The sequence below is a fragment of the Chroicocephalus ridibundus genome, chromosome 3, assembly GCF_963924245.1.
Source record: "Chroicocephalus ridibundus chromosome 3, bChrRid1.1, whole genome shotgun sequence".
In the NCBI taxonomy this organism is placed as follows: domain Eukaryota; kingdom Metazoa; phylum Chordata; class Aves; order Charadriiformes; family Laridae; genus Chroicocephalus; species Chroicocephalus ridibundus.
Window position 1 is genome coordinate 9,494,568 of NC_086286.1, and position 25,819 is coordinate 9,520,386.

Here is a 25,819-nt window from a genome sequence, read left to right on the forward strand (position 1 = left end):
TGAGGTGAAAAGACAAAGAATGGTCCTTGGCTAAAGCATGGAACCTTGGAGGTGATCCTTCCACATTCTAGAAAGCAGCTCTATGTCAGCCATTAAATCACTCAAACCAACCTGAAACAAGCTTATTGCATATTTTTCATGCTTAGTACAAGATCCCAGTTCTGGTCTGAGGAAGTTCTGACCTTTCACAATTGCAACTGATCAGGTACCAGGACAAGGTGAAAATAATTCTGTCTTCAGAGATAGGTTTGAGCAACGTGCAATAAAGGCAGACATGGAAGGGCCTGATGAATGCAAAAGGATTGAATAGTTTCTTGTTAGGTAAGAACTAAATAGCCCATACACCAAATGAAGCAGAAGTCCTGCAGAAATACGTAATCATAATCCATGCCCCTAAAAAGGGCAAAACTATGTTTTATTATGGCATTTTCTAAACTTCCTGTAACTTTGTGACTTCAATAATGTTTTCTAACATAGTGGTGCGAGTGCAAATTGTGATGATGCAGGTTGGATGAAACCTCACATCACAGGGGGCAGCAAGGTAAAACTGCTTTGTGAAAGAAGAGGAGCCAAGAGCTGGGCACAGTAACAAGGCCACGCCAGGCCAGGCCAGACCAGACAGTGCCCTCACGGAGAGGGGTGCAGTCCCGCAGTGCCCAAGTGACGGGAGCACAGCGGACTTGGTGACTGTAGCCAAGTTCATGCAAGAGTCCTGATCACCAGGCATGCCCACAGTGACAAAGCATAAATCGGCATCGAAAAAACAGACTTAGGAGTGGAATGGCACACTGTCGTTCGTGAAAAAAATCAATGCAGTAAAGAATACTTATTTGATTTGTTTTCTTCTTGCACGGAAGCAACGTATCTTAATTTATCTCAGAACACAGTTCTACTAAAAACAGGAAAAAAAATTAAGTGTATTAAGTGATTATTAGAGACCATTTCTACTTGGTTCCCATAAACTAGGCCAATTGTAATTCTTAGACATTGTTGCCCTTGGCAATAAAAAAGAATCTGTCACAGATAAATCTATTATACAAGCTTCATGCTCATTAAGAGTATTCTGTTTTGAATATACAGAAGAGATACAAAAACTCCATGAGCTGTATTCTGCACATTGGGATACTAAATTGATACGACTAAAGTCTTCCCCGACACCTATAATGAGAATGGGAATAGCAATAAGTTTAAATTTGTGCTTTTTAAGATAGATTCTTTATTCGAACATATAACTGTATATACACCAATGCTTTTTTTTGAAACCCTTTTAAATTCCCATCTCCAGCTAAAGTAAACTCTGTTTTATATAGGTTGGGTAATCAGTTGGATACTGTCAAAACAATCTTCCTAGAGCAGTCTGATGAATTAGCTGCAAACTTCTTTTGCTTATCTTTACTGAATAGCCACAATAAAATGTCAATTAATTGGCACAGTGTATTAATTTTTACTCACCTGGCGATCATAGTTGATTTGAGCTTCCTGCTCAATGTCAGAATCTAACTCTGGCACATCAGATAAATCTGAATCTGATTCTTCACTGTAGGAATCAACGCCACCCTCTGCACAGAAAAAAAAGAAAAAAAATCAACATATATCTAATCGCGAGCAAATAGTATGTGTTTTTTTTATATAATTTAGAGTACATGCAAAGAAGTATTCAACAGCTTTGGAAGCTTAAGCAATTTGTAAAAATCATGCAGGCTGACTGAACGTGTCAGGTTTCATTTCTGTTTCTCCTGTTTCACTGCCTGGGGCAGGAGGGTGGCAGAGGGAAGGAGAACAACTGAGTAGTTGCTAGTGTATTTCCATCATCTGAGAGAACACTGGTTTTTTAACAGGCTTTGGAGTGAAAACATACAGAAACAGTAAATAAAAACTTCCAGTGTGATCTCTGTGTTTAAAAAGATTTGCTGTATAACATAGGTTACGGCACGGAGCTCCGCAGGCACGGAGTGAGTTTTTTGCCCTTTTGCTGAAGGAAGTCCAGTTTTCAGCAGTTGCCACTGTTTTTGTAGAATATTGTCAGTATCATGTATATAACAAAAAAAAAATTCTAACGTACAGTTATCACATATATATGTCAATTTGCATTGAAAAGAAAATTAATTCAACATGTGTAGTCAGGTTTCTGAATGCAAGTTAGATGGCTAATTTTGAAAATTTAGTGTGATTTAGTAATCTGCCTCTAAATATCCTTTTCATACGCTTTGACAAATACTACTTGTATATTCCCAAACATACAATATAGCAGACTGCAGAAGAAATTTTAATGGACCTTGCGTGAAACAAATTGTTGTCTATGAAAAGTAAACATCACAAATGTGCTGAGCATACGTAATTCCAGGGAATTATAATAAAAATATTTTCTGTTAATTCAATAAAAGCTTTTCCAACAGTGCTGCATTCTCTGTTGATTTTACTGAATAAGTAATTAAGAAGAGATCATTTTTACCTTGCGGAGATGTTTCAAGGATGCCATTTGTTATCCCTTCTGGAATAAATCGCCACTGAAAAACAGAGTGATCGGCACCTCCTGTACTTAAAACCCACTGAAAATCATGGGACCAACAGACATTGGTTACGTGTGCTGAATGGCCAACGTATTTTCTAAATTTAGCTCCTAAAAAAAACCAAAAATAAAACTGTTAGTATGTAAGAAGAAGTTAACATTGTAAACTAATAAGGTTATGCTTTTAATGGAAACATTGTCTAAACACTCTTATGAAAATTGGAAAAAAAATAAATACTTAAATGCTTTTTGATATTCTGATACTAATAGTAATTATAAAATAAAAATAAATGGCATAAAATAATATGAATGATACGTTCACTTCAGTTTTCTGAAAAGCACTTAAATCTTGTCAGGAAGTACAAGCTACACATAGGGTTTAATTTTCACCTTTACGGCCATTACCACTCATGCAAATTATACGCATGCATTCCGTATTGTACTACACACGTAAATCCAAATTCACTATCAGAAAATATACCGATACGATATCAAATTAAACACTGAAGATCGTGGACAGCCGAAAGGTTTTATTTAGTTTTGCGGTCTTTGTGCACGGCACAGCGCAAATACTGAAGAAACCATCTGTGCTAAAAGCCTACCGTAGATACGAAGCAAATAGCTCACGCGGAGCTACACTGACACACGCTAACAGACAGTGAAACTCTCGGGAGGTTTCTGAATTCGCTACTGGCATACGTTTAGACAAATTACAGTAACGCATATAGCTGATACAATCTTGTTGTGATGTAAAGTCTTACTCAATTAGTTTCTGAAAATGTAATATCAGAATAAGCACACTATAAACTATACATTCCCAACAGCGCTAAAAACAAGTACGTAAACATTGGCAGGAAATCACTAGATACATAGAGGGTTAAGGTCTCATCTTTATGTCCATTAATGCTAACACGAATTGTGCACACACTAATTTGAATTATACACAAGAATCAAAAGCTACCATTAAAAAATCTACTGATATCAGGTAATACTGCATTCTTCAGACATACAAAATACTGTCTTACCTTTCTTTAGGCATGGAAATCTAAACAATTTAACCAGTCCAAAATCATCTCCAGTTACGAGCACTGAGCTGTTGTAATTTCCATCCACAGAGTTGACATCTGTAACATTTGTATATTTTGGCCAAATTCCATTCACTTCAGATCCTATCACACAGGTCCATGAGGCCCAGTGAATTCCTTTGATCTCATCTTTGCTAGTTAGATGCTTTCCAGCTGAAAATATGCAAATGAATAATCTGTTTAATCATTTGGTTTTCAATAAACTCCGTTTCTTTTCATCACATTTATCTGTGTATTCTTCTTGGGATTAATCTTTTCACCTGAATAAAGATTCGCAATTATACTTTAAATTATAATCTCACATTTGTGGTATTTGACAACATCGTACATCTTACAAGTTCTAATGCAGCTGCACGTAAACATGCTAAAAACATATAGAAGTGGAAAGACATGAGATATTTATGTAAGTTCCAGTCAAGAAACTCCACTTGCAGATGTACTATTTATATCACACTTTCGTTATTTTCTTCAAATCAACACTGAAGTTTGCTTGTTCATAACACAAGCCACTTGTAAACTTACACGGCATCTTGTAGAACAGTCTCTCTCCTGCACCATCATTGGTTTGCAAGAATTTACTATCCACAGACCAGTCAATATGAGTAATAAAACTAGTAGATTTGTTGCATTCTCCTATTTTTTTGTATCGCTGAGCAACAGCATAGATATCCACTGGGCCATCGTTAGAACCCACAGCAAGGTAAGAGCCATCTGGTGAAAATTTCATTTCATGGATTACTTCTTTGCGGTCTTTAATATGAACTACCTCCGTCATATCTCTGCAAGAACCAATAGTGAAAACGTGAACTGTAAACGTGTGAACATGCAATCCACAAATACTTAAGACAAATATGAAGATAGATGCACTGCATAATTTGTACAACAAAAACCAAATTTCACTAAAACCCCCTTTTTTTTGAGGAGTTCCTATTGATTTCATAGGTTATAAGCACACTTTTAAAGCAAAACATAGAAACAACTTTACCTACCTACAATACTCTTCATTCTATTCACCTAATTTTAACCGTAAAACAGTTAGCTGTCTAGTCTAAGCTAGAACAGACAATTTTTTTTTTTTTAATCTTTATTTGTTTCATAGAGAATGGAAAACGAATTCCATCGAAAGAGCAATTACCCTGTCTCTCACAAGACTGTGCTGAAATGGTCTTTGGGAGAGACCCATTTCTCCACATTGACTCTTTTGGGGAGACAGGCAAACAGTTTAGAGTAGAGGCTAACGATTAGACTGGTAAAGTTAGATATGATTAATCCCACATGCCAGGACCAGTTAGCTACAGTTTCGGGGGTTCCAGCACCACCACCACCACCACCATCCACTAGTGGAAGAACAGTATTGATAATACTTTGCATGTACCTTTAAAAAAAAGAAAAAAATAATCAAGATAGCCATACGGCGTAGTTTTCAAAAAAATATTGAATTCTTCCCTTTGATATAAATCCCTTTCCTGTCCTATCAAGGAACCAAAAACTGCAGTGCTAGTGAACACAGACAAGATTTTTGCAAGTAGGTTTCCCCAAATTCTTTGGCTATGAGGAAATAATTAAAACTAAATTAAAAAGAAATCTTCCCGAGTTGACTGAACAGTGAGGCAAGTCTCTGTGCCATTAATTTTGTATTTACAAAGACAATCCGTACCAGATTATATGTTTGGGCTGTAAGGAAATTTTGTGAGGAGGAGTCTTCTGCAGACATCACAGTTCTGTTACTCTCCATTTTAAGCTTTTTAATTATTTTTCCTGATTTCTGCTTGTATTAATCACTGCTAGTAGCATCAAATTTACTAAAAGACTCAAATTTATTTAAAAAACAATGATTTTTGTTAATATATCTTAAAAATGCTGATACATAGAACTGTAAAAGCAGAGTCGTGAAAGGATAATCATCTGTAACTGAAGACAGAGATTTCTGGGAGAGGCCGATATGAATGGAAAGGTTAATGTTACAGACAATCAGGATCTTAAACAAACAGAAGCATTTTGTTAGAGATTTCTCTTAAAATGGTGAAACTCTAAAATGTCAATAACAGTAGAAATTCTGTTGGGAAAGTTCTTATTTATTCATAGCCATTTTTTCCTTCAAAAAGTGTTTTGAAAAAAAAAAAAATAAAATTCTTAGCTCTGCTTTATTACTGAAAACTGGTACTGTAACTATTCCGTAGTGTTAAATATGGCTACTGAGAAGAGCAGCTAATTCTCTGGATTACTTCATAGGTCCAGATCCTTCATGACCAAAAAAAAGAACAAAGAACAAAGATTCATGTTGCTGACTACATGATACAAAAAAATGCCAACAAAACGCACTGCCATCGACCAATTTTTCTGGATCAGGGGCTGCAGATTTGTTACCCCGTCAGAAGACCTGTCACAGAAAAGGGACAGGTGGAGAAGCAATTGCATTCAGGGCCTTTACACAAAGGTAAAGGTGTACACAAAGGTGTTGCCACCCCTTCAGAAATAACGCTGGGTTTATCATTATCAGTCTCCGTCAGCTGAATCATGAACAATGTCAGCTATCGGGTAAATTAGTAAAGACAAGATTACTGTGAGACAAAGAAGATTAACCTCTTTAGAAAAATACTAGTCTTTTAAATGGATTTTAAATTAATGTGATCAGATCACTTAAGTTTTGTGAAAGTCATTAATGCAGTACATTACGGGGGTTTTCACAGACCTTCAGTCGATTACAGGATTTTCCCTCCTATCAGCTAGTAGTTCAAAGTATTTTAAATATATGCTTACCAAATATGTCAGGTAATGTTAAGGAAGAGGTAAACTCTTCCAAGTATCAATTAAAATAGCTTATGTGTTTTGAAATCACACTGTTTTATTTGGCTATTTCACTCTACGCCCAGTTTTATGTTTCGCCTGCTTTTGTGTGTCTTCTATAACAGTATTCCACACAGAAAATGCCTACTGCATACAACGCATTCATGCAAAAAAATGTTTGTCATCTAATATGAAAAGCAGAATTCACATATATCACGCAAATGCTTAAAAATGTCTTTCAATCACTCATTATTTTGCATAGTATCCATTATTGTATATGGCAGGAAACGAACCAGGGAGATTCCTTTCAAAACTGTCTCTGTTATTATCTCTCTTATGCACATTTCTTTTCACAAAATATCTGTATAATTTCAGAATAAATAAAGAAAAAAAGACAAACTTGAAAATGTCAAATTTTATCAACATTATTACGAAGAGCTAATATTTTGAATTAAATAAAGCATAATTGACAAACTACCACCTTTTAAAACATCAAGTGATATTATGGAAGCACGTGCTCAATTTTTAATCTGTTTCTGATAAAATACCCACGTATTTTTTCTTCTTATAGGAATAAAAGAATTTATGATATGGTCTTGAGTTACTCAGGGGGGAAAAAGCTAATAACCTTAGAAACTAATGTAAGATTTTCTCACCGTACTCGAAGAACAATGAAGGAGCCATCCTTCATTCCAAGTGCTAACTGTGATCCATCAGGACTGAAAGACACACTCCGCACTGCTTCTTCCATATTGCAACGAGCAATCAAGGCATGGTCAGCAAGACTCCATAATCTGCATCAAAGGAAATTTAAAGCAGGAGGAGATTTTTCTTGACTGCTCAATGTTTCAATATCATCAAGATCAAAACCAAAAAGTCTAACTCAGTTGGCAAAGGCCCATTTGCATGCGCACTTTATATTAAGATCTTATAATGTATTGAGTTCCTTTCCAGCCATGGAACGAAGATAATTTCACTGACTTGAGCTTAGAGACTTACAGAAATTTAGTTTTGAAAACTCAAAACTGCTTATCAATCTAGAAGAGAAAGGGTCTGTACAACGACTGCCTGAATCATTACATAAACACAGCATTTTCCAACATTGGCACTGGATGTCTTGGCAAATAATATCAAGTGAAGCTTTCAGACACCTTCAAGTGAAGCTTCTGGTTCAAATTTCTTTCAAAATCAAGGACTCTTTACTGTTCCCAGTTCTAGCAGGGATGGCACCTCAGACCTGAACACATATCTGTGATACCAGAAGAGAAAACAGGGTGAAACTAAATTACATAATCATTTGGTGTTATCTCCGGACTTTACTTATTGGATGTAATAGAATTCCCCTAGATGAGTAACAAAAAAAAATGCCGTTTCTGTAGGCGGAAAGGATCAATGCAGATCAGACTGAAATTTTCACTGAAAGTGAAAGCAATACTCAGAGAGCACAAACATTCCAACCAGGGGGAAATTTTTCTTGTCGTAACCCTGAATGAGCTAGTAGACAAAACAGCATGCTGATTTGCTCATTTACATCTTTTTAAATAAAAATAATCAACAGAAAAAACATGCCATAAGATAGAAAAAAGCAAATAATGTACTGAAATTTTTAAGAAGGAATGGAGGGAATTTCCCAGATCACTACAAGCTGGTTAATCAGATCCGAGTAGTACGCAAGATTTAGGAAAAATTTAAAGAAAAGAATAATTTAAAGTATGGAAGAAAATGCATAAAAGACCTCTTGGGCTAGAAAAATTAAGTCAGCAATACCTAGCTATCTTTATTTTGAGGACAGTGTTGTAAACTTGATGCATTCGTAAAAGATTTATAAAACGTTCAGTAAAATATTTGCATATTAGCATATGTAATTATTGGCTCAAGAAAATGACAATTTGTACAAGAACTGTAATGTGATACTGTATGGAGTTTTACAGCAAGCTTTACAGAAAGAAACAATTAGGCTGGATGGAAGATACTACTGGGATTTCTAGGTACAAGCTTTGGGATAGTAACATTTAATATTTTCACTAAAGACACTGGCACAAAAGATGAGAATGAGATTTGCTACGGACAGTAAGCCGGGAGGCACTGTGAACCCAGAGACGGATTTATCATATTGGAAGAAACAGAGGTTTCTTGATGATGAAACAAATAGACATGGAATGAAACTTAACCAAAGCCCACACTTTCAGAGCCTTGTGTCTAGCACTGTGCTGTAAGCTTAAAACATGAGTGGCACCAGCAAAAAGAGTAAGATCTCACACTATTTTTCAATTATAGAATGGCTATGATCCATGAGTGAATTCCAGACAGGAAAAAGGAAATTTTATCCTAACATATATCCTGGGTGCTATTCCAGAAGGTACACAAAAACAACACATAGTGACCTCATCTGGCATGTTCTTTATAAGTTATTTTGAGAAATCAGAATAAAAACAGGAACATATGCAGTGAAAGATTATTAGTATGATTAAGAGAATGAAGACTGTGTCACAATAAAGAAGACCAAAAGAGTTTAACTTTTATACCTTAGTGAAACAAAGGCCGGGAAGGGACAGTATTGCTTCCAAAAATACATCAGTAGGATAAACGTCAAAGAAGGAGAAAAAGTTATGTTGAAGGACCATGTTGGCACTAGAACAAATAGCATAAACAGAACATTGAGTATAGTCTGAAAAGAAGGACGTTTCTGACCACCCCAGCAGTAACATTTAGATACAGCCCTGAAGTAGAGTAACAGGAAGAAAAAAATAGAGTTCGATAAATTTAAGAAAAGGATTTGACTGCCTGCATTGAGTAAGAAACCCTTTGGGCCTTGTCAGGTTAATGTTATTAGGATCAGTCTAGAATCAATAACCCCAAATGATGCTGGTTTCCTCTTAGGCTGAAAGAATTCAAGGATGTGAAAGAACTTGAAAAGGCTTCTCTCTGATAAAATTACAAGTACCACTTCCTGGCGAAAAAATTGAATGTGGGATGCTAAAACTGTTTTCAAAGACAAAACACAGGTAGATAAGATGCAAGATTCTTAGCAGCCTTGCTAGGTAGAAGCTATAAGCCCAATACAATAAAGAATGAACCAGAAAGGATTTGGAAAGATTTCAAAGGAAATATCAGGATAAAATTTGCCTCCAAAATGTTGCTTTCACATGGATTACTTTGACCAATACATTAGAAGTGTAATTGCAATACATGGCAGTGCAAGCAGAATAATTCCATTTTCTTTAAAAAAAGAATTTCTTGAATTGATAGATGGGTAATTCCAAATACAGGCTTTTAAACAGAAAAAAAAACCCCAAAAACATTTTGCACACATACAGGCATTTGTATATACAACTGACAAAATAAAAGTCTGGCTTTCCTTATGAAAATAGAAAAAGTAACTCTTCTGGCAAAATACTTAGAATCATAGAATAGAATCATAGAATGTGTTGGGTTAGAAGGGACCTTTGAAGGTCATCTAGTCCAACCCCCCTGCAGTAAGCAGGGACATCTTTAACTAGATCAGATTGCTCAGAGCCTCATCAAGCCTGGCCTTGAATGTCTCCAGGGATGGGGCCTCCACCACCTCTCTGGGCAGCCTGTTCCAGTGCCTCACCACCCTCACTGTAAAGAACTTCTTCCGAATGTCTAATCTAAACCTGCCCTGCTCTAGTTTAAAGCCATTGCCCCTCGTCCTATCGCTACATACCCTTGCAAACAGCCCCTCCCCATCTCTCCTGTAGGCCCCCTTTAGGTACTGGAAGGCTGCTATGTGTCCCTGGAGCCTTCTCTTCTCCAGGCTGAACAACCCCAACTCTCTCAGCCTGTCCTCACAGCAGAGGTGCTCCAGCCCTCGCATCATCCTCTGGACCCACTCCAACAGGTCCATGTCCTTCTTGTGCTGAGGGCTCCAGAGCTGGACACAGGACTCCAGGTGGGGTCTCACGAGAGCAGAGTAGAGGGGGAGAATCACCTCCCTGGACCTGCTGGCCACGCTTCTTTTGATGCAGCCCAGGATGCAATTTGCCTTCTGGGCTGCAAGCACACATTGCTGGCTCATGTCCAGCCTTTCACGCACCAGTACCCTCCAAGTCCCTTTCTGCAGGGCTGCTCTCTGTCACATCATCCCCCAGCCTGTATTGATAACGAGGGTTGTCCCGACCCAAGTGTAGGACCTTGCACTTGGCCTGGTTGAACTTCATGAGGTTTGCTCGCGCCCACCTCTCTATCTCGTCCAGGTCCCTCTGGATGACATCCCGTCCCTCTGGCACATCGACCGCTCCACTCAGCTTGGTGTCATCAGCAAACTTGCTGAGGGTGCACTTGATCCCACTGTCTAAATCATTGATGAAGATATTAAACAGCACCGGTCCCAGTACGGACCCCTGAAGGACACCACTTGTCACTCCTCTCCATCTGGACATCAAGCCATTGACCACTACCCTCTGGATGCGACCATCCAGCCAGTTCCTTATCCACCGAAGAGTCCACCCACCAAATCTGTATCTCTGCAACTTAGAGAGAAGGATGTTGTGGGGGAACGTGCCAAAGGCCTTGCAGAAGTCCAGACAGATGGTATCCGTAGCTCTCCCCTTGTCCACTGATGTAGTCACTCCATTGTAGAAAGCCACTAGGTTGGTCAGGCAGGACTTGCCCCTGGTGAAGCCATGCTGGCTGTCTCGAATCACCTCCCTGTCCTCCATGTTGTTTTTGGAAAACAACACTGCATGTTGTACTTATGCATGTTGGTTTCGGAAAAGCCAGATAACTAAACTATTTCTGTATAAACAGAGTATGTATTTGCAAATAAGGCAAAGATATATTTTTACCATTCTTTGGCAACTTTCCTGTGCATTTGTTTAAATGACTGAGTTTAAAAAAAGCCTAAACAGGCTCATGAAACTTTATTTTATTAGTCAACATTCCAGTCTTTTCTGTCATATACCTGACAGATGAGTTTATTTAGTGGAGCACATACTGATTACAGCCCCCCAAGAGGTTTACTAGCAACCACTCCGTTTGCAGAAAAAGCCATGGCTCATGGCAGAAGCTTTACTGCTGCTTTGTTTCGTTGAATTGGCAGAACGATGCTCCACATCATAAAAAAATCAGAGATATAAATATTCAAACGGATTCATATAAAAACAGGTTCTAATCAATCTTCTTATAAATGCAGGAATACAGAAAGAGATCATTCAAGAAGACAGACAGTGTAGTGAAGATGTTCTGCCAGAACAGCAGTTACTTGTGGTCCTGCAGCTAGATGTTCCCACATGACATTACAAAAAGACATGTGAGTTCCATTGAACAAATGTAATAAATAATTCTGTATGCCTATTAGCATTCAGATGGGAATGATGCTTTTTTCCTGTTCCTGTTGTAAGAGACAGGAAGCAGGCAGCTTTCCTAGTCGACGCTGTTTTGAAGTTTAAAATGTAGGAAACCTACATTCGGCTGGAGCCTTCTCTCAGCTGTGCTAGGGAAAATCTACAGTAATTCCCCTTAACTCTCCAGAGGGCCTTTTCATTTAGACGTGTCACTTAAACATGAGAATATAATCTGGCCCACTAAATACTTTTATTTGAAAAACAATTTAATTTATACTATACAGCCACTCTTTTCAAAATAACGCGATAACCAAATACGGAGAAAAATTACACAATGAAGAGCAATATAGAAACATTCCTGTCGATGCAATTTTATTATTGAAAAAAAATTGTTAAGAAAATCCTTTTGTGTACTTTTTTATCTAAATGAAAATATTTATATATTCCACTGGAATTCCTCACATGAAGCATTAGTATATAAAAAAAAAAAGCACAGTCTGAACTAGAATTCAGATCCCACATTCTGTAGTGCCTAAACAGCTAAACAGATGTGCGACGTAGTGCAGTAAAATACCTGTAACGTTAGCAAATGCACATTTTATAGAATGGCAATGTTCAAAGGCATCAGTAATAGAATAATCATTATAACTGATAATAACCATGAGAGCACCACAAATTAAGGCCGTACGTGCACAAAGAGCATGCTTGAGCAGTCTTTCATAGAGGCGCACAAGTTTGTTCCACGCACACTTTGAGTCATCAGTACATGATCCAGTTCCATGCCAGAGCTGAATTACCATATGTCCTGTTTCCAGCAGGGATAGGGTTAATTCTGCCCAGGCTCTGGCAGGGACACAGGTATTCCATCCCATGTGAGTCATGCCCAGTCTGTAGCCTGGAGCTGCCGGGGGAGGGGGAAGGAAGTCCCACTGGGAGCGGGCTGGGGCATCCTGGGTCCAGTCAGTGAGCCGTGGTTCCGTATCGTGTTTGTACATTCCTCTGTCCGTGTTATTGTTGTTGTTTTCTTGTTCCCTTTGCTGTTCTGTTTCACTGCCTTTGTCTCAACCCACAAGTTTTGCCTTTTTCTGCTGATTCTCCCCCCGTGGGGGGAGTTTGAGAGAGCGGCCACATGGTTCTTTGTTGCCGTCTGAGCCTAAACCACGACAGTCCTTTCTGGCGCCCAATGTGGGGCTCGAAGGGTTGAGATAATGACAAATCCAACTAGAGCTTGTTAAAATGAATTTGTTGTGTGCATTTATTGTATTAGTTAAATAGTTGCTGATCACCATGTTGCTTTGTTCTCATGGCTGTGTTATGTAAATTCCTATGTGGTTTATGTACTTCCCGCAATGCGGTTTATCACCTCTGGGAGAGGGATCAGGATTGCCTGATATTGTGTAATATCAGTTTATGATATGATAACATCACTGTTCAGACAGTTATTTTGCGGTGTTTATGTGGTATTGCTGTCCTGCCCATACCTTGGGCACCGTCTCTCAGAATTTATTAATAATCACACTATAGGGGAAACAGGGGGACACACTTTCCCCAGCTCTTCTGTCTCCCTTTTCTCCTTCAGGCCAGGTACAAGAGCTTTTGAGAATTTTTAATATCCTTGGGATGCTCAAACCAGCATGTTCCTATTGTTATGTCTCCTGAATGTGTTCCAGGTGTTATTTGTGGTTAAACAACTATTTAAGCCCTGAGGCTGGATAGTCATGGGTGGCATGGCACGTGGGAGAATACAGGCAGGTATCATCTAGAGAACTTTTCACCTACAATGGTCTGGGACTTCACTCCTGAACAATTACAGGACTCTGATGAAGTGATAGAGTATTTGAAAGGAAAATGCTGTTGCTATTCCAGAGAGGCACAACTCACCGCACTGTGCTGGACCCTGGCCAGTATCTACCAAACACTGCTCAATATTATGCAGCACCCTCAGGGGAAAGAGATGGAAACCAGACCAACAGACGCTGTCACTATTCCAATCCTTGCAACAGACACTGCGGCTACTCCCACCCCTGCAACAGACACTGCAGTTACTCCAACCCTGCTGGCAGCCACGGCAGCTGAATCAGGAAACCAACCCCTGCCAGTAACAGTTGTCCCCATACAGAAGAAAAAGTACAGAAAGAAATTAGTTCACTTAGTAAGGGGTGACAATGAAACAGGGCCATCACGAGAACAGGAAGAAGAGGCAGAACCAGAGATAATCACCCGATCCCTATTCCCTGAGCGACATGCGGGATATGTGAAAAGATTTCAGCCAACTTCCAGGCGAGCACATTGTCACCTGGCCGCTCCAGTGCTGAGATAACGGGGCCAGCAGGCTGGAATTAGAGGGTAGGGAAGCCAGGCAGCTGGGATCCCTGTCTAGGGAAGGAGGCATTGACAAAGTGATTGGGAAAAAGACCCAAGCCCTCAGCCTCTGGAGGCGACTCCTGTTACACGTGAGGGAAAGGTACCCCTTCAGTGAGGATGTTGTATGTCACCCAAGCAAGTGGACTACCATGGAAACAGGTATCCAGTACCTGAGAGAATTAGCCGTGCGGGAGATGATTTATTATGACTTGGACAATGCAGACTTACCCACAGACCCCGATGAGGTGCAATGCACAAGGCCCATGTGGTGGAAATTTGTACAAAGCGCACCATCATCATATGCCAACTTACTGGCAGGAATAGAATGGAAAGGCAAAGAGGGACAAACAGTGGATGAGGTGTCTGGCCGGCTCTGGCAATATGAAGAAAGTCTCTCTTCCCCCCTTGTCTCAGCTGTGGAGAAACTGTCCCAGAAGGTCCAGCAACTTGAAGAGCATGTGTCCTACTCCCCACCTGTATGGGCCAGCATCTCAGCTATTACAGCAGGTGTTTCCCCACTCAAGAGAGAGACTACAGAGGGTACACACCACAAAGCACCCTGGGTTCTACCTGCGGGACCACAGAGAGGACATGAGGGAGTGGGATGGACATCCTGCTTCGATCCTGCAGGCACAGGTACAGCAGCTGCAAAGGAGAACAACAACAAAAGGGGATCCCTCCAGGAAAAGTGCTGCCCCAGTTTCCAGCGGGCAGTTCCCCCAGCAGAGTAGAAGGCCTGATCTTACTTCTGATCCTCTTGAAGGAACTTCCAAGTCATTTCTGCAAGAAGTGAGTAATGGATACTATGACCAGGATTAGAGGGGCCCTGCCTCCGGCCAGGTGGGGGAAAGGGACAACTTGGTTTATTGGACGGTGTGGATTCAATGGCCTGACACATCAGATCCACAGGAGTATAAGGCTCTCGTGGACACAGGTGCACAGTGTACCCTAATACCATTAAGCTACAGAGGGGCAGAACCCATTTTTCTGGAGTGACAGGGTCATCCCAAGAGTTGACTGTACTGGAGGCGGAAGTGAACCTAACTGGGAATGAGTGGCAAAAGCATCCCATTGTGACTGGCCCAGAGGCTCCATGCATCCTTGGTATAGATTACCTCAGGAGAGGGTATTTTAAAGACCCAAAAGGGTACCAGTGGGCTTTTGGCATAGCTGCCTTGAAGATGGAGCAACTTAAACAGTTGTCTACCTTGCCTGGTCTCTCAGAGGACCCTTCTGTTGTGGGGTTGTTGAGGGTCGAAGAACAACAGGTGCCGATTGCTACCACAACGGTGCATCAGCAGCAATATCACACTAACTGAAACTCTGATTCCCATCCATAAACTGGTGCATTAACTAGAAGTTCAAGGAGTGATCAGCAAGACTCGCTCACCCTTTAACAGTCCTATACGGCCGGTGCAAAAATCTATTGGTGAGTGGAGGCTAACTGTAGACTATCATGGCCTGAATGAAGTCACGCCACCGCTGAGTGTTGCCATGCTGGACATGCTAGAACTCCAGTACGAACTGGAGTCAAAGGCAGCCAAGTAGTATGCCACAACTGATACAGCTAATGCATTCTTCTCAATCTCTTTGGTGGCAGAGTGCAGGCCACAGTTTGCTTTCACTTGGAAGGGTATCCAGTGCACCTGGCATTGACCACCCCAGGGGTGGAAACACAGCCCCACCATTTGCCATGGACCAATCCAAGCTGCACTGGAAGAGGGTGAAGCTCCAGAACATCTGCTAAACATTGATGACATCATTCTGTGGGGCAACACAGCAGAAGAAGTTTTTGAGAAAGGGAATAAAATAGTTCAAATTCTTCTGAAAGCTGGCTTTGCCATAAAACAAAGTAAGGTCAAGGGACCTGCGCAGGAGATCCAGTTTTTAGGAATAAAATGTCAAGATGGATGCTGTCAGATCCCAATGATGTGATCAATAAAATAGCAGCTATGTTTCCACCAACCAGTAAAAAGGAAACACAAGCTTTCTTAGGCACTGTGGATTTTTGGAGGATGCATATCCCAGATTACAGTCTAATTGTAAACCCTCTATATCAAGTGACCCAGAAGGAGAATGATTTTAAATGGGTTCCTGAGCAACGACAAACTTTTGAACAAATCAAACAACAATAGTCCATGCAGTGGCCCTGGGGCCAGTCCGGGCAGGACAAGATGTTAAAAATGTGCTCTACACCACAGCTGGGGAGAACAGCCCTGCTTGGAGCCTCTGGCAGAAAGCACCAGGGGAGACTTGAGGTCGACCCCTAGGGTTTTGGAGTCGGGGATACAGAGGATCTGAAGCCTGCTACACTCCAACAGAAAAAGAGATACTGGCAGCATATGAAGGGGTTCGAGCTGCTTCGGAAGCGGTTGGTACAGAAGCACAGCTCCTCTTAGCACCTCGACTGCTGGTGCTGGGCTGGATGTTCAAAGACAGGGTCCCCACCACACATCATGCAACTGATGGTACACGGAGTAAGTGGATTGCACTGATCACGCAGCGAACTCGAATGGGAAACCCCAGTCGCCCAGGAATTCTGGAATTGATCATGGACTAGCCAGAAGGCAAGGATTTCGGAATGTCACCAGAGGAGGAGGTGACGTGCACGGAAGAGGCCCCACCATATAATAAACTACCAGAGAAATGGGAACAAATATGCCCTGTTCACTGATGGGTCCTGCCGGATTGTAGGAAAGTTTTGAAAGTGGAAGGCTGTTGTGTGGAGTCCTACACGACAAGTTGCAGAAGCCAGTGAAGGACAAGGTGAATTAAGCCAGTTTGCAGAGGTGAAAGCCATTCAGCTGGCCTTGGACATTGCCGAGTGAGAAAAATGGACAGTACTTTATACTGATTTGTGGATGGTGGCAAATGCTCTGTTGGGGTGCTACAGCAGTGGAAGCAGGGCAACTGGCAGCGCAGAGGCAAACCCATCTATGGCAAAATATTGCTGCCCAGATAGAGAATCTGGTTGTGAAAGTATGTCACGTAGATGCCCAGGTACCTAAGAGTCGGGCCACTGAGGAACATCAGAACAACCTGCAGGTGGATCAGGCTGCTAAGACTGAAGTGACTCAGGTGGATCTGGACTGGCAACATAAGGGTGAACTATTCATAGCTTGACAGGCCCATGACACCTCAGGCCATCAAGGAAGAGATGTGACATATAGATGGGCTCGTGACCGAGGGGTGGACTTGACCATGGACACTATTGCACAGGTCATCCATGAATGTGAGACATGCGCTGCAATCAAGCAAGCCAAGCGGTTAAAGCCTCTTTGGTATGGAGGGCGATGGCTGAAATATAAATATCGGGAGGCCTGGCAGATTGGTTATATCACACTGCCACAAACCTGTCAAGATGTGCTCACAATGGTGGAAGCAACCACCGGATGGCTGGAAACATACCCTGTGCCCCATGCTACTGCCCGGAACACTATCCTGGGCCTTGAAAAACAAGTCCTGTGGCAACATGGCACCCCAGAGAGAATTGAGTCGGACAACGGGACTCATTTCCGAAACAGCCTCATAGACACCTGGGCCAAAGAGCATGGTATCGAGTGGGTGTATCACATCCCCTATCACGCACCAGCCTCTGGGAAGATAGAACGATACAATGGACTGTTAAAAACTACACTGAGAGCAATGGGTGGTGGGACTTTAAAACACTGGGATACTCATTTAGCAAAAGCTACCTGGCTAGTTAACACCAGGGGATCTATCAATCGGGCTGGCCCTGCCCAATCAAAACTTCCACGTACTGTAGAAGGGGATAAAGTCCCCGTAGTGCACATGAAGAATATGCTAGGGAAGACAGTCTGGGTTAGTCCTGCCTCAGGCAAAGGCAAACCCATCCGTGGGATTGCTTTTGCTCAAGGACCTGGGTGCACTTGGTGGGTGATGCGGCAGGATGGGGAAGTCCAATGCATACCTCATGGGGCTCTCATTTTGTATAAGAATAGCCAATGAATCAAATTGTATGATGTTAACTGCTAAATAACCCTGCCACTGTATGTCCTCATTACTATAATTGCTATCAGTTGTACTACAGTAAGAATCACCCAAATTAAGGGCAGATGGACTTTGATGAAAAACTGAGTAAAGCACAGCAGTGATGGGATCAGAACCGACCTCAGCAGCTGGTGCCCAGCAACTTCCTCAAGATCTACATCATCAACCCATGGACCATGGGCATGAGCCACAGCGGGTACACCAGCCACATGCTCCGAAACTACAGCATGCAACAGTCCAGCACCACACAGCATCTCACCTGCCCTGAGAGACTGTTCTAACAGATGTACCCCAAAGTCATGGATTAAATGAACTCAACAGACATTTTACAGGGATGGCCAACAGACTAAGGGTATTATATCTGTATGGATATATATGTATACATATATAGATATATATATAAAAGACAGTGGACAGTGGTGGCAATTCATTGGAACCTGTAAGATCTGGGCATGACATAGATGGTATGGAATAAGGGATGGATAATGTCCTGGTTCTGCCAGGGATAGGGTTAATGCTCTCCAGGCTCTGGCAGGGACACAGGTATTCCATCCCATGTGAGTCATGCCCAGTCTGTAGCCGGGAGCTGCCAGGGGAGTGGGAAGGAAGTCGCCACTGGGAGCGGGCTGGGGTGTCCCAGGTCCAGTCAGTGAGTGGTCGTTCATAATCGTGTTTGTACATTCCTCTGTCTGTGTTAATGTTGTTGTTTTCTTGTTCCCGTCTCAACCCACGAGTTTTGCCTTTTTCTTCCGATTCCTCCCCATGTGTGGGGGAGCTCGAGAGAGCAGCCACGTGGTTCTTTGTTGCTGTCTGAGGCTAAACCACAACACCATGTTAACCAACAGATGAGTCCAAGATAACAAATCCAAAGTCTTAGCATGGCTTATTAGCTTGAGGGCAGTACAATGCTAAACCCAGCTTTGCAGCTCTTGTTTCAGAACTGGTTTGCATCCTACCAGAATGCAGGCGGTGTGAATTTGTGCCTGTCTACACAACTGTGTAGACCAACCCAAGCAGAAGAGACTATCCATGCATTTTATAAACTGAAAGAAATAACTGCAGTAGTAATAATACTAATGTGTAGGAAACAGGGAGAGAACATGACTGCAGTGAACAACTGGTAGTTTTGTTAGTTTCACAATTTGGATTTTAATAATGGTTAGAAGAGATGAGGGGTGGCAGGAATAGGAAACCAGTGCAAGTAAAAAGATAGAAAGGAAAGGGAAAAAGATATTCCAACTGACCATGAAGCTTCAAGGCAGAAGTGAATCACAATGTGGAACCTGAAGCAACATAAATTAGAAGCTGTATGTATGGTAGGAGATTGATTCTTCCCATTGAAATATGGCCAAATGGTAAAATCCCCATGTATGTTTCTGAAATAAGTTGACTAGTAGTCCATAAAAACTGAAAAACTGTTTGGTAACTGCCTGGGGTTGATTTGAAAATATAGAATCATAAAATCATAGAATGATTCAGGTTAGAAGGGACCTTAAAGATCATCTAGTTCGAATCCCCTGCCATGGGCAGGGACACCTCCCACTAGACCAGGCTGCTCAAAGCCCCATCCAGCCTGGTCTTGAGCACCTCCAGGGATGGGGCATCCACAACTTCCCTGGGCCACCTGTTCCAGTGCCTCACCACCCTCACAGTAAAGAATTTCTTCTTGATATCCAATCTAAATCTACCCTCCTTCAGTTTGAAACCGTTACCCCTTGTCCTATCATTACACTCCCTGATAAAGAGTCCCTCCCCACCTCTCCTGTAGGCCCCCTTTAGGTACTGGAAGGCTGCTATAAGGTCTCCCTGGAGCCTTCTCTTCTCCAGGCTGAACAGGCCCAACTCTCTCACTCTGTCCTCATAGCAGAGGTGCTCCAACCCTCGCATCATCTTCATGGCCCTCCTCTGGACCCGTTCCAACAGGTCCATGTCCTTCTTGTGCTGAGGGCTCCAGAGCTGCATGCAGTACTCCAGGTGGGGTCTCACCAGAGCACAGTAGAGGGGTAGAATCACCTCCCTGGACCTGCTGGACATACTTCTTTTGATGCAGCCCTAGGATCCAGTTGGCTTTCTGGGCTGCAAGCGCGCATTGCCGCTCATTTTGAGCTTCTCCTCAACCAACACCCCCAAGTCCTTCTCCTCAGGGCTGCTCTCAAGCCATTCTCCACCCAACCTGTATTTGTGCCCTGGATTGCCCCGACCCAGGTGCAGGACCTTGCACTTGGCCTGGTTGAACTTCATGAGGTTCACACGGGCCCACGTCTCTAGCTTGTCCAGGTCCCTCTGGATGGCATCCCTTCCCTCCAGTATGTTGACTGCACCACACAGCTCAGTGTCATCGGCAAACTTGCTGAGGGTGCACTCAGTCCCACTGTCCGTGTCTCCGACAAAGATGTTAAACAGCACTGAGGAACGCCTGAGGAACACCACTTGTCACTGGCCTCCACTTGGACATTGAGCCAATCAATCAAGTAATCAAATTATCTATATAGGATGAAAAGCAGTCATCATCCACCTGGCATAGGGTTGGAGAAAAACCCAATGGATGGGTTAGAAATTAGGATAGTAGGGTCAGGAGAAACCGCTAAAGGAGGACATTAGGGGATTCAGAGCTTGGGAAACCAAGATGTCATGAACCCTGTTCTATGTGCTGTTCTGAAACGGGCAGGGCTTCAGGGTAAGAGCAGAATCTTAATCTGAGGAAAGACTCATGAGACTGCCATAAAAAACCTCAGTCTTCCAAAAATCTCTCCGGTCCCCATGATCGTTTTGGTGATCAGGAAAATCTCAATCTCTTTAATAGCAGGTAAATAGTGACAATGGGGCATTATCCATGTCCAGTTGAGATAAGACATAACAGCTGTGTGGGTATGGGAGTACATCGACTACAATGAGAATCTTAGCTTAACTTCCAAAGTTTACAGTAAAGTCTTATTAAGCATATTAAAAATGCTTCATTTTTTTCAGAAGCTTACCAATTTGCCAAATTTTAAGAGGGACAGGAAAAGTAACACCCTTGACTTTGTGACAAATTCCACAAATATATGTACAAAGCTTCAAATCTCTGCTGCAAAGGCCCGAGGCACAAATGCTACAACTACACACCTGAAGGATCTTTCACACTAGAGTAAACCAGTGCATTTTCAGTAATCTAATTTTCTGGCATTTTAACTGAATTGGTTTTAGATCAGATTTTCTAAACGCTCATGGCCAAGTCAGACACCTGCTGTGTAAAACATTGGTCAAAGGTATTTAGGTTTTAGGCTTGTCGTATATTATTAACAGAAGGGAAGTACGAGGTGACCATTCTCCATTTAGATACCTACACCTGCTGTTCAGAAAAGTAATGAGTTAGTACTTAAAGCAGAGCATATAAATCCAGCACGTTTTGAACACAAACACCAATTACTTTTACATGGTGCGTGAAGCCCAAATGTGAGGGCTGAAGAGAGAAAGTATTAGCTGCTAAGAAAAATACGGGGGAAAAAATGTTGTCTTAATGGAGTCTTAACATAAGGCCAGAAAATAAATTACAACTATGTCAAATTGACATTGGTTAAAAATGATGTGTACATGAATGAATGGACTAAAAAAGTAAATAAGATCTAGCCTTACCGTACAGATCGATCATCACTGCCTGTGACTGCTAAAGGCTTCTTTGGATGGACTGCCAGGGCCCAGAGTTCCCCTTCACAATGACCCTGCATAATCAGCATGGGTTTGTCTCTCTCTCTTACTAGCACCTCAAATATTTCACTGTCCTGTGTCCCAGCTAAAAGTCTGTCTGCTTTCCAACAGACACTTCGGATGGATAAACCTGACAGGGGACAAAATAATCTTAGATTAATAGCAACGAAAAGATAAAGTGATAGTCAGTACAGTGAAGACCATTAAGACTTCAAGAGTTAATTTTTAACAACTTTTAAGCTTTGACAGTGAAGTTTAATAATACATCACAGCCGATTAAATCTCAAAACAGTTCTATTAAATTATCTCCATTTGTCAGAAAAACAGAAGGCTCAAGCCTGGGAAAATGCTGAGTATCTAACATTTTTGCTGCCAATTTCTCAAGAGATCAAGCTCTTATTCTTTGAGTAGACCTTGGGAATTTACTTAGAAAAAAAACAATTCAATTTCACATGATTTGAAGATCTAAATTTTCAATTAGGCAAGGTTCCGGTGACTGAAGATGGTTTTATTCCTCTTTTCAGTACTTCACTTTTTTGCACATTTAAATAAAATGTTGAATGAAATTTTCATGGTTTGAGCCCATGTTATCACAATTCTCTACTTTTGTCCCAATTGGTAGATAAGAGAGATGGTAGAAATAATGGCATCAAGTTTGAATCACTCCGTAGCAGGTAGTCTAATGAGAATTCACCTTCAATAAGCCCTTCCTTGATTTAACTTCCACGAAGACCAAAATCTCTTCTTTGTCAGCCTGTAGAAGGATAGCTAGGTGCTTTCTACAAACAATGTGCTAGAAGAAGATACCCTGATGAATATTACAGCTCTGGAATGTAAGTTATAATTCTGAAGTAATAATTTTCCACAGCAGATAACTACAGTCAATTAAAAGTAACTGAAGTCAGAGAAAGTCTGTTTTGCATTGAGCGTGGACACATCCCAGGCAGCAATAAGAGCAAAATAATGGCTTCTATTCTGGTTTCACAAAATATATGGGATAAAGCTCCCTCCCAGAATCACTTTCCAAAGAACCAAGGAGGTTGAAGATGCATGTTTCATGTGTAAGTCCTGCTTTCTCTGTGCCGCCCTTCATAGATGTTATTCTGACTTTTATGAGGAATGGCCTGCCTGCAAGACTGGTATTAGCCAGACTGATCTGTCTAACCCACATGTACAGGCTTATTTCTCCACAATTTTTAGAAAGTCTTTCTAAATTGATCAGAACTGCTGTAAATGGTCATAAGATCATTGTTTTCTAGAAATGAATGCTAAACATTATGATTCTGGCGGCAAAAACCTACATAAAGCCCGAACTACAGAGCAAAGGGACTACAGGTTGGGTGTATTTGACAACTTTTTTGAGGGCTAAATTCCATGAGCTGACACTACAGTAAGGCACACTGGTGGAGAGCAGTGTTCATCTAAGCCTGCTGGCAGCTTGCTTGTTGGATAAGCCTAGATATTGCAAACCTATGCATTTTACAAATATTAGAACCATCAGCTGATCTGGTTTAATTAAGATGAAAAATAAACAGAACGAGCTTGTTACCAGAACACATGCCAAAATAACCATAATTGTGAAAGAAAATTTTATCCTTCTTAGGTGCCTCTTGACTATTCCAGTGGTAATTTTAATATGAAAACTATGTCTAAAAACATAAGCTAAAAAGCAGGGGAAGTTAACACTAACCATTACAAAGTTGGCTGCCAGAAGGGTATAAAACCTACTTCAAACCAGCAAACGGACTGCATGTTTCTCTCAATTCAAAGGGATGTGTAGAATTCCCAGAAGACTAAGATCTTGATATATATATAGCATGCGTTATGATCTATGGAGATTATAAGCGCCCTGAGACTCTAATCATAAAATAAAGGGATGACGAAGCTCATAGGAAGCATGATTAGATTCAGCAAATATGATGGTCAAGAATTTGATAGCATTCTCTCTATTAAATATGCCAAGCGCTACCATTCCAAACGAACCTAATGGAGTGCTCAGGTTCTCAGCATCTTTGAATATCAGGTTCCGGAAATCTCAATTAATTAAATGAATTGCAAGTAATTAATTAAGTTAAAGATTGGCTAACTTAATTCTCTTATTTTTTTTTGTTTAATTAGTTTTTCCTTATTTTCTTGTATTTGCATGGTGGGGAGCAGAAACTATAAGCACTCCTCTGTTTATACTACGAAACATGGAAATCTCTTCAGGCTACATCATTGTCAGAGAAAAAAGGGAATACAGTCATTAAGAAAAAAAACAACAACGGTACATTTGTTGTTGTTAAACAGGAGAGACATTTATGCTTCAAATTGAATTGTGTCATAATGCATTATCTAGATGGATAATGTCAAAAAACATTAAAGTAATAGCTCATTACCTTTGTATCCTTGTTCAGTCTCCCTTAGGTCAATTTTAGTAATTGGTTTGAAATCAGTGTCCCATAACCGAATGCAACCATCTCTCCCTCCAGTGGCAAAACCTTCCTCACAAGCATACATACTAAAAATTCCAGCCTGTTAATCAATAGTATAACAAGTTTTAAAGTTCTTTACAATTGATTTAAACACACAAAGGAAATGGTTTTGAACAGACTCTTGTTAAAGGCTAGAAACTGCTAGGCAGTAAAACGTTGTCCATCCAGAAAGCAAACCAGCAAGCACAGGGGGATACTTTTATTTCAAGTGCTCCCACTTTAGTGATTTATGAAATTTTTGTACGAATAGCAGTGACACAGCCTATTTGCAGAACTTTAAATTTGGGTTAGTTAATATTATTATGAGGATTATTAAAAAAAATAATAGAACACTTAAAATAAATAGTTACCCAGAATAAACAAAAACAAGCAAACAAGCAATACAAATAATCTTACAGGTATGGAGATGATTGAGACATTCTTTCATGAATTCAGTTCAGACATCATTTGGAATCCGACAGGAACTGAAAGAGTGTCAATTCATTCTCTTTGTTGAAAGACAAGTTTCTACTACAGTTTGAATTTCTTCTATTTTTGAAAACGCCTCATTATTGACGACTATGCTGTACTACCTTGGAACAGCTCATGGAATGCCTGCTGATTCAGTGTTTTATTAGGAGAACCTCTCAATTAAGAGACAAGTTGAACTGCATGGAAATCAATACAATGAAGAGAGGACCTCTTAAAAGTGGCCTTGTTCAATGTCTTAATAAATTAATATTTCTAATAATTAATTACATAAAGATTAGAAACTGGTCAAAAGAACACAGATTAGCCATGGCAAACCCCATAATTGATGAGGATGAAACAGAACACATTATACAGAAAGACATTGTATTTAATCATTCTAATGAATCTAAATAAAACTCTGCAAACAAAACTCTGCAAATACACTACAGGGTTTTATTGTTTGCCAAAGATATTTCCATGTTATTGCAGCTGCATATAACCACAACCTGGCAATTACACGGTAGTTCTGCAGGGACGATGTCCCGCTGACTTCAGTCTGACTGTTTCATAAATTAGGAATTACTTCTATAAATAACGATTACTCTCTTGAACACTTAGATCTAATCTGAAAAGCTACTATGAATCTTGATGGATTAGCAACATAACTAACACTGTTAGGTTTGCATTGCTCTTTCTAGAAAGCTGCCAGAAGAAAACTATAGTGACGACTGTTAGATTTCATATCACTCTTCTAAGAAAAATACTTGTTTCCTTCTGTTCAAAAAACCCATGCTAGAATGCCATTAGCCACAATCATATTCAAAAGAGGGGCAGTTCTCAAATACATTAGAAATAAGACATGAAAATCCTACTGTGCCTTTACTGCAGGAACATGAGAGACATAAATTTATATTAGACTGGTTAGAAATCTAACATGATCCTATACATCGCCTTTCTCTCTGTAATTAGAAGTCCTCCAAAGTAGGGGGGTTGTTATGAAGCCAACTGGAGTAAACTGTCTTCGGAATATGGTCAGAGTGCAATTCACAGATTAAACAGCCTTACTGCACTTGGAAGCTTTGATGAAGAGTCGGTCTACAGTGCTGGGAATTATAGCAGTAAAACTCTATGTGAAACAAGATCATT

The 25,819-nt window shown here is 40.8% G+C and overlaps 1 protein-coding gene across 8 annotated transcripts in view; it reads right to left on the minus strand.

Annotated features, from left to right (window-relative positions):
- The window catches only part of EML6 (EMAP like 6), a 149,753-nt gene that overhangs the window by 63,688 nt on the left and 60,246 nt on the right, over window positions 1-25,819 (minus strand). For 7 of the 8 annotated variants that reach the window (XR_010070137.1, XR_010070139.1, XM_063327886.1 and 4 more), the window contains 7 exons: window positions 24,128-24,263; window positions 21,678-21,879; window positions 7,038-7,175; window positions 4,117-4,373; window positions 3,535-3,747; window positions 2,453-2,620; window positions 1,453-1,559 (listed from right to left, as the gene is read on the minus strand). Coding sequence is in view for 6 of the 8 variants with exons in the window: in XM_063327886.1 (XP_063183956.1) it covers window positions 1,453-1,559; window positions 2,453-2,620; window positions 3,535-3,747; window positions 4,117-4,373; window positions 7,038-7,175; window positions 21,678-21,879; window positions 24,128-24,263 (1,221 nt within the window). In the remaining 2 variants the exon portion in view is untranslated. Of the gene's footprint in view, window positions 1-1,452; window positions 1,560-2,452; window positions 2,621-3,534; window positions 3,748-4,116; window positions 4,374-7,037; window positions 7,176-8,906; window positions 9,000-21,677; window positions 21,880-24,127; window positions 24,264-25,819 lie in introns of those variants that run through there. The other variant, XM_063327889.1, reaches the window with a different exon arrangement.